Raw genomic sequence first — 10,001 nt, forward strand, 5'->3', positions numbered from 1 at the left:
TATTACCAAATCAAATATTTACTTACATTTGCTTCTCTAAGCTGAGTGTGTCTTTCATATTTTGGTCTAATGTGCATAAAAACAAGTTGTGAAACTTATCAAATGCCAAAAAAAATTAACGTGTTTACATCTGAGGCCCCCTTTGAAACTGAGGCTGAGGCCAAATCCCCCCCCTCCCATGGTGTGGTCTTGCAGCCATTGACCAACTTTGATTCCCAGTATGGAACAGGGACTGCTTTGGGGTGTATCAGAACTGGATATAGGCTAGCAGGCAATACAGCACTGCACTCATTGCAGCATCAATAGTGTCATCTTGCACGATGGACTGTCCAGAGGACCATATTCCTAGACTTTTTGTCAAAGCTGAGTAGATATAAAATTGGGATTTGACATTATGGTTAGAAGAATATGTGTGGAAGTACTGTTTGTCACAGTGGAATCATGGCTTTAATGATCCCCCAGAATCAGAGGCTAGTTTAACGGTTTCTAGCCCAGCTTCTTTCCCTCGACGGTCGAGTCCCGCGACGGCTGATTCGGTTGAGGGTGGTTCAGCCCGCCATGGCTCGCCGGTATCTTTCCCTGAGGTGGAGAAAGTCGCCACTGGCTGGATGCTGGATTTCGCTTGCCGCAGTCTGTGCCACCATTTTTGTGAGGGCAACTGGAAAGACTTCGAGAGTAGCCGAGACCTGGCACTGACTGTTATCAAAGGGCTACGCAGAACAGAGACTCATCAAGTGAAAACAGTGTGCCTTTGTCAGCTGTTGGCATATGTTGCAGAAGGAAAATCAGTTGATTCTCACTTTGAGGATGACCAAAGATCTTCACCACTGGAAATTGCTCTGTCGATTTGGACTTCATTTCTAAAAGCACAAAGCAAACAAGATAAGCTTCTTGAAGACATCAAGTGCTTAATTCAGATTCAGGCTATAGCTGTGTTTATGGAAAAAGGATACTTTAAGGAGTCTACAAAAGTCCTAGAAAGAATATTTCCAGAATCTCTCTCAAGTGAGCCTTTGCGAATGAAGCTGGCTGCAATAACAAAACAGAAAGATCCGTATCATCCATTTCTCCAGTGTTTCAGTTTTAATCTTTTGACTAAGAGAATCAAATCTTACATCAGTACTTTCTTGAGTGAAGAATCTAATAATTTTCTAATGAAGGAAGCTACAAAAGAGGTAGAAGCTAGATGTTCAGAAAAAAATAATGGTTCACTTACAATGTGACAGTGTAACTGAAGCAAACAAAGAAAACTACTTAGAAACTACACAAAGATCATACAAACAATCTTGTTCCTTAACTAGTCGAGCATTTGTGGATCCAGGGCAACTATACTCTTCTCCAAGAATGAAAATTAGAAAAGGAAGTGCTCTTCCAAATGTTGCCAGGGAGTCATTTGGCCAGCCCGAGGAGAACTTACAAGCCTGGGAGCTGCCGCTGTGGCATAGGAGGGCCCATGGGCCAGACCAGTTGGTCGGCCTGCCAGTTGCCGCCACCCTGCTTCCACTCTATCAGTGTCATCATCGTCATGGGCCAGGGCATGCAGACGGAGACCCTCAGCGTTAAGCTGTACTACTCTTGGCCTGAGTCGCAGGCCATTGCTGTTTCAGACTGGTGTACCACCCTTGAAATAGTTGTAAGTTCAGGCGAGACAGAATGCCTTCCTGGATATTTTTTCTTGATTTAATGTTATTTGCTATTTAATTTAATTTTTTGTACAATGTATTGCCTTGTTGATGTATTTTTATATTTGTGTTCACTTTTTCTGTAAGCTGCCTTGAGGGCCTTTTGGCTGAAAGGCGGGGTATAAATAAACATTAACATAACATAACATAACATAACATAACATCTCACTGTCAGTACTACAATGAGATTTGTTTATGGAATCATAGACTAGTAGTTCCATAGTAGCAGTGACATCAGTAGGGTTGCTGGTGCAAAATCAAGTCTTTGAAGCTCCAAAGTTCAAACTTGATTTAGTGTCATCTAAAAAGGGAACAGTTTGATTTTTTGTTTCTGAGAATTCCTGTACTTTGTTTACATTGTTTACATTAATAGCCCAAAGCAATGGTCCTTGGTGTTCTTTCAGCCATCCCACGGGACCTCAACAGAAATAAGAAGAAATTGAGAATTCTGCTATTGCTACTTGTACTCCATTCCCCCCCCGTGAAATCATAGGATCATAGAATAGTAGATTTGGAAGGGGCCTATAAGGCCATTGAGTCCAACCCCCTGCATAATGCAGGAATCCAGCTTAAAGCATACCGGCAGATGGCTATCTAGCTGCCTCTTGAATGCCTTCAGTGTTGGAGAGCCCACCACCGCCCTAGGTAATTGGTTCCATTGTCATACCACTCTATCAGTTAGGAATTTTTTCTTGATGTTCAACCAAAATCTGGCTTCCTCCAACTTGAGCCCATCATTCCGTGTCCTACACTCTGGGAGGATTGATTAGACATCCTGGCCCTCCCTGTGTGACAACCTTTTAAGTACTTGAAAAGTACAACCACATCTCCCCTCAGTCTTCTCTTCTCAAGGCTAAACATGCCCAGTTCTTTTAGTCTCTCCTCATAGAGCTTTGTTTCCACACCTCTGATCAACCCTTTTGCCCTCAGAAACCTTTTCAGTTTGTCTGCATCCTTCTTAAAGTGCGGAGACCAGAACTGGACGTAGTACTCAATAGGAGGCCTAACCAGTGCCGAATAGATGGGAACTAGTACTTCACGTGACTCGGAAACTATACTTCTGTTAATGCAGCCTAAAATAGCATTTGCCTTTTTTGCAGCCACAACACAGTTGGCTCATATTCAGCTTGTGATCAACAACAATTCCAAGATCCTTCTCGCATGTGGTATTGCTGAGCCAAGTATCTCCCATCTTATAATTGTGCACTTGGTTTCTTTTTCCTAGGTGTAGAAGTTTGCACTTATCCTTGTTTCATGCTGTTGTTTTTAGTCCAATGTACCTTCCTATCAAGATCACTTTGAATTTTGTTTCTGCCCTCCAGGGTATTAACTATCCCTCCCAATTTTGTATCATCTGCAAATTTGGTAAGTGTTCCCTGCACCTCCTCATCCAAGTCATTAAAATGTTGAAGAGCACTGGGCCCAAGACTGAGCCTTGCAGTACCCCATTTGTTATCTCCCCCCACTTTGAGAAGGAATCGTTGATAAGCACTCTTTGAGTACGATTCTGTAGCGAACTGTGGATCCACTTGATAGTTGTTCCATCCAACCCACATTTAGCTAGCTTGCTAATCAGAATATCATGGAGCACTTTATCTAAAGCTTTGTTGAAGTCGAGATATGCTGCTGTATGTTCACAGCATTCCCACAGTCTATCAGGGAGGTTACCTGATCAAAACATAAGATAAGTCTGGCAGGATTTGTTCTTGATAAATCCATGTTGGCTTCTGGTAATCACTGCATTGTTTTTAAGATTGTTTTACAGGCTGACCACTTTATAATCTGCTCCAGAATTTTCCAAGGGATTGATGTCAGGCTGACTGGTCTGTAGTTCCCAGTTTCCTCCTTTTTGCCCTTTTGAAGATAGGGACAACATTAGCCCTCCTCCAGTCATCCGACACTTCACCCATCCTCCACAATTTTGCAAAGATAATAGACAATGGTGGTTCTGAGAGTTCTTCAGCCAGTTCCTTCAATACTCTAAGATGCTGTTCATCAGGCCCTGGAGATTTGGACTCGTTCAACATTAGATATTCCTTAACTATTTGTCTTATCAATCCCAAGCTGCAATCCTGCACCTTCAACTTCATGTTTGCCAGGAGTGTCATAGGCCTTCTTTTGGGAGAAACCTGAGCCAAAGCAGGAATTTCTGCCTTTTCTTTGTCATCTGTTATCATTTTGCCATCCTCACTGAGTAGCTGTACTACCATTTCTTTTCTGTTGTCTTTAACTATGGATGTACCTGAAGAAAGCCTTTTTGTTGCTTTTAGCATCCCTTGCTAACCTCATTCTCAGCTTTAGCCTTCCTGATACAATTCTGTGCTACCTGTCTGTATTCTACCTTTGTGGCCTGGCCTTTCTTCCACTTCCTGTATGTGCCCTTTTTTGTTTTCAGGCCATCTCTAAGCCTTTTGTGAAGCCACATTGGCTTCTGCTGTCTTCCACCTTTTTTCCTTATAGGAATTGTTTGCAATTGTGCCTTTAGAATTTCCTTGTTTAGTCTCCTTTTCTCATTAGGGTCACTTGCCATGCAACCTTACTTATAATTCTTCTGAGTTTAATAAAATTGACTTTCCTGAAGTCCAGGGTACGCATATGGCTACTCTCAGCTTTTGCTTCCTTTAAAATTAAGAACGCAAGTATAGCATGGTCACTTTTCCCCAGAGTTCCTGTAACTACCACTTCATCCACTAAGTCATCTCTATTGGTTAAAGTCAAGTCAAGGATAACTGATCCTCTTGTTCCTTCCTCCACTTTCTGTAGGAAAAAGTTATCTCCAACAAAAGTCAGGAATTTCTTGGAGGGGTCGTTTGGCAGACTTTGTCTCCTAACAGTTATCAGGGTAATTGAAGTGTCCCATTACTAAAACATCATGCCTCCTCAAAACATTTGTAATTTGCTTTCCAAAAATTTCATCCTTGCCTTTTTCTATTGTTGAATCACGGATTTCCTTTCAGTAGTAATCTAAGGTCTCATCTCATAGAATAGTAGAGTTGGAAGGGGCCTATAAGGCCATCAAGTCCAACCCCCTGCTCAATGCAGGAATCCAAATCAAAGCATTCCCAACAGATGGCTGTCCAGCTGCCTCTTGAATGCCTCCAGTGTCGGAGAGCCCCCTGCCTCTCTAGGTAATTGATTCCATTGTCGTATGGCTCTAACAGTTAGGAAGTTTTTCCTGATGTCCAGTCGAAATCTGGCTGCCTGCAACTTGAGCCCATTCTTCCGTGTCCTGCACTCTGGGACGATCGAGAAGAGGTCCCGGCCCTCCTCTATGTGACAACCTTTCATGTACTTGAAGAGTGCTATCGTATCTCCCCTAAGTCTTCTCTTCTCCAGGCTAAACATGCCCAGTTCTTTCAGTTTCTCATCATAGGGCTTTGTTTCCAGTCCCCTGATCATCCTTGTTGCCCTCCTCTGAAACTCTTCCAGTTTGTCTGCATCCTTCTTGAAGTGCGGAGACCAGAACTGGAAGCAGTATTCAAGATGAGGCCTAACCAGTGCTGAATAGATGGAAACTAATGCATCATGCAATTTGGAAACTATACATCTGTTAATGCACCCTAAAATAGCATTTGCCTTTTTTGCAGCCACATCACACTGTTGGCTCATATTCAGCTTGTGATCAACGACAATTCCAAGATCCTTCTCACATGTTGTTCTGCTGAGCCAAGTATCCCCCATCTTATAACTGTGCATTTGGTTTTTTTTCCCTAAGTGTAGAACTTTGCATTTATTCCTGTGGAATTGCATTCTGTTGCTTTCACCCCAATGCTCCAGCTTATCAAGGTCCCTTTGAATTTTGTTTCTGTCTTCTATGGTATTAGCTATGGCCCCCAATTTTGTATCATCTGCAAATTTGATAAGCATGTACTGTACCTCCTCATCCAAGTCATTAATAAAAATGTTGAAGACCACTGGGCCCAGGACTGAGCCCTGTGGTACCCCACTTGTTACTTCTGCCCAGTTTGAGAAGGAACCATTGATAAGCACTCTTTGAGTACGATTCTTGAGCCAACTGTGAATCCACCTGATAGTTGTTCCATCCAGCCCACATTTAGCTAGCTTGCTAATCAGAATATCATGGGGCACTTTGTCAAAAGTTTTGCTGAAGTCGAGGTATATTACAAGGAAGGTTACCCGGTCAAAAAATGAGATAAGATTAGTTTGGCAGGATTTGTTCTTCATAAATCCATGTTGGCTCCTAGTAATCACTGCATTATTGTCAAGGTGCTTACAGATTGACCGCTTTATAATCTGCTCCAGAATTTTTCCAGGGATTGACGTTAGGCTGACTGGTATGTAGTTCCCCGGTTCCTCCTTTTTGCCTTTTTTGAAGATAGGGACAACATTAGCTCTCTTCCAATCATCCGGCACTTCACCAGTCATCCATGATTTCGCAAAGATAATAGACAGCGGTTCTGAGAGTTCTTCAGCCAGTTCCTTCAATACTCTAGGATGCAGTTTATCAGGCCCTGCCAATTTGAACTGGTTCAAAGTGATTAGGTATTCCCTGACCATTTGTCTATCAATCTCAAGCTCCAATCCTGCCCCTTCTACTTCATGTTTCCCGGGAGGGTCACAGATCCTTCTTTGAGAGAAGACTGAGCCAAAGTAGGAATTGAGGACTTCTGCCTTTTCTTTGTCATCTGTTATTATTTTGCCTTCCTCATTGAGTAGCTGTGCCACCGTTTCTTTTCTCTGTCTTTTACTATGGACATACCTGAAGAAAGCTTTTTTGTTGCTTTTAGCATCCCTCACTAACCTCAGCTCATTCTCAGCTTTAGCCTTCCTGACACCATCCCTGCAATTCTGTGATACCTTCCTGTACTCTTCCTTTGTGGCCTGGCCTTCTTTCCACTTCCTGTATGTGTCCTTTTTTGTTTTCAGGTCATCTCTAAGCTTTTTGTGAAGCCACATTGGCTTCTTCTGTTTCCCCCCCTTTTTTCCTTGTTGGAATTAGTTGCCATTGCGCTTTTAGAATTTCATTTTTTAGAAACTCCCACCCATCTTGGACTCCTTTTCTCATTAGGGTGTCTTGCCATGGAACCGTACCTACAATTTATTACAACCGTACCTGAGTTTATTAAAATCAGCTTTCCTGAAGTCCAGGGTGCGCATATGGCTACTCTCAGCTTTTGCTTCTGTTAAAATCAAGAATTCAAGTATGGTGTGGTCACTTTCCCCCAGAGTTCCCATAACTGCCACTTCATCCACAAAATCATCTCTGTTGGTTAGAATCAAGTCCAGGATAGCTGATCCTCTGGTTGCTTTCTCCACTTTCTGTAGGAGAAAGTTATCTCCAACACAAGTCAGAAATTTCTTGGAGGGGCCGTGTTTGGCAGAATTTGTCTCCGAACAGATATCGGGATAGTTGAAATCCCCCATTGCTACTACATCATGCCTCCTTGAAACATTGGCAATTTGCTTTTCAAAAGTTACATTCTTGTCTGCTCCTTGATTGGGTGGTTGGTAATAGACTCCAAGCACCACATTCCTTTTATTACTTGCCCCATTAATTTTAATCCAGATACTCTCGGTGGAACGATCAAGCTCATCTTCCTGTATTTCTGTGCAGGGATATATATTTTTAACATATAGCACAACTCCACCTCTCTTTTTATTCCTTCTGTTCTTTTTGAACAGTTATATCCTTCAATTGCTGTATTCCAGCCATGGGAGTAATCCCACCAGGTTTCAGTTATACCTATCAAGTCGTAATTGCCCTCCTGTATTAAGAGTTCAAGTTCGTCCTGCTTGTTTCCCATGCTCTGCACATTAGTATACAGGCATTGCAGACCATGTGATTTATGGCTTGGCTTCCTTACTACATTTTTCTGAGGACTGTCACTGGTCCCTATTACAGCCGATCTCTCTGTTCCCATTACTGTGCACAAGCCTTCATCAGTCATTACCACCAAGGTTATGATTCCCTCCCCCTTTGAGGAGGTCTTTGAGAGGATGTAGTCCTCCACTGACTATAGCTTGTTGCCTACAGGTTTCAATAGTTTTCAATGCCGCCCTGGGCTCCTGCTGGGAGGAAGAGCAGGATAGACAGACAGATGACAGATGATAGACGATAGATGATAGATAGGTAGATCTTTCCTCATGCTTTCTCTGTAACATAAGCTCTGAAAGCAGGAGATTCGCAAAGCCCGAAGTAGGGTTTGGCAAGTCACAATTAAGTTTGTGCTCTGTGGCTTCAATTATTGTATGTTGCAACTCCCCACCCCCTTAGCAAGAGTCTTTTTCCCCCCAGTGGGCACTGGGCCCTCGTCCAAGGTGAGCTGTGTGTAGGTCTCCTGCCAAGGGACCTATATAGGTGCTATGTTCTGTGTGCTCTTCTTCCTTCCCTTTGTGTTTTGTGCAACAAAACAGTGTCTGTGAGGAACATGAGAGGATTTGAACCTCTGTCTGGAGAGATGCCTGGGACAGTTGTGGAGTGGTTGTTGCCTGTGCTTTTAAGGTTGATGGATTGGGGACATTTGCATGTTGTGATGGCCCCATCATTGTAAGTTCATTGGCTCATTCTTTGTGCAAGTAGCATGTGGGCATTATTGCCAGCACAGTCCAATTGGTGGACTTAGGAGATGTTTCTGGGGACACCAAGGATGTGTCTGCCTTTCTTACACCATTTTTTTGGATTTCTGGGTCATGTTTTTTCACCTCCCCTCCTGGGCTAAGTGGCTATAAGATATGGCAGCCAATCCACTTGCATAGTTGCAGTGTATTTCCCCACTCCAGCATAATTGGTGTATACTAGGATTGTTCTTAATGAATATATAATTAAAATTGATTTAATCTTGTTGGTATGCAACTTGTACTTAGTAATTAAATGCGAGTTATGACCTAGGAATCCTCTGGTTTAAGATTTCACCTTTACTATTCACTCACTCAGCCCTATACCTGCAATATGATGATAATAATACTGACTTATCTTTTAGGGTCGTTGCAATATACTAATGTGAACCACTTTCAACATTCTGTAGCACTACATAAAACACTAAGAACCTTTACACTGCAGTACACAGTGAAGAAGCCTCTAACAGTCTTTCATGTCTGTAGAAAGATATAGAGATATAATTAAAATATTTCTAGGCTGTTCCCCCACCGCACTAAAGTGGGCCCCAGACTAAGAGCTGACACTGCTGGTGCAGTGAGATCAATGCTGGGGTATCCATACCACTAGCATTTAATCCAGAAACAGTATACAACGCTGAAGCAGAAGTTCTGTCAGCACTCATTTTCAGAAATAGCAGCACTGGGACAAATCTAGAATCATGATGTATGTGTTTAAATCTTTGCAAGACTGTGGCTTATTTGTGTAACCTCATAATACTCTTCTTTAGAACTAGCAATGTTTTGTAACTGCAGTATGGTAATACACATTGTGTTTGTAATCCATTAAAACAGCTCACATCACTGCTGTCTGGATTGTGGGCTCAAAATAGATAACCGCCTTTCCCAGACCTCCCATTTCAAGAGATGTGAGAACAAGGTTGTTGACTTCATCTCCATGGAAAAAGCCATCATTCGAGCAGCTTTAATTTCCATGGCAACTGATTTATGGTGGTACCAAGTGAAAGAAAAAGACAATTAAGTTTAAGGTGGGGAGAAGAGAAGAAGTAGTTAGAATGGATTCTGGCATATATACAGGGTTTAAATGATTAATAAATATTTGACAATACAGTCTCTTCTTTTGTTGTGTGATATTCTTTTTACACATTACACATACTTAAAATTAATGACTATCTCTTCAAGTTTTCTGCCTCCATACTTCATTTTACGCATAGCAACAATATAATTTTACTGACTTCCAACATCAAATGTAAGCAATAACAGTGAATATCAAAGGACAAGAACAAATTGCAGTATATTTCAAAAAGATTAATGGTGACCAAGAAAAATTAGGCTGGCTAGCTGCTTGAAGAAGTAACATTTATTTAAAATGTAGACAAGGGAAACTACATTTATTGCATAAAAAGTTATATAGAACATGAGCTTTCCAGATGTCATGATGATTTGCATCCATGATGTTATCAGGGCAGTCATATGTGACCCTGCTTTCAATACTATTTGCACCTGCAAAAGTTTTGCCATACTACTCTGTTTCCATTAGATGCATGTTTTGTAACTTCCTGCTAAAATCCTGTAACTTTTCATGCCACAAATGTTCTGTGGCTCTTTTCTCCAGCTTATATTACGCCTTAGTCAAACCACAAACTGGGTGGTTAGAAAGAGTAGTAAAGTTCCCAGTTTTTTAACTGACAGAGCTCCTATCCCTTTCACAGGGGTGTAGTCATCTGGGGTCACAGAGGGTTA

General features: G+C 41.9%; 1 protein-coding gene across 1 annotated transcript; it reads left to right on the forward strand.

Moving 5' to 3' along the window:
* Positions 1 to 515: 515 nt before the first annotated feature.
* Positions 516 to 1,319, forward strand: LOC133384393 (telomeric repeat-binding factor 1-like). The gene has a single exon (XM_061626312.1). It carries the CDS (start codon positions 609 to 611, stop codon positions 1,221 to 1,223), a length of 615 nt encoding a protein of 204 aa, XP_061482296.1. The 5' UTR covers positions 516 to 608; the 3' UTR covers positions 1,224 to 1,319.
* The last annotated feature ends 8,682 nt before the right edge of the window (positions 1,320 to 10,001 follow it).

This window comes from Rhineura floridana, chromosome 4 (genome assembly GCF_030035675.1).
Source record: "Rhineura floridana isolate rRhiFlo1 chromosome 4, rRhiFlo1.hap2, whole genome shotgun sequence".
NCBI lineage: Eukaryota > Metazoa > Chordata > Lepidosauria > Squamata > Rhineuridae > Rhineura > Rhineura floridana.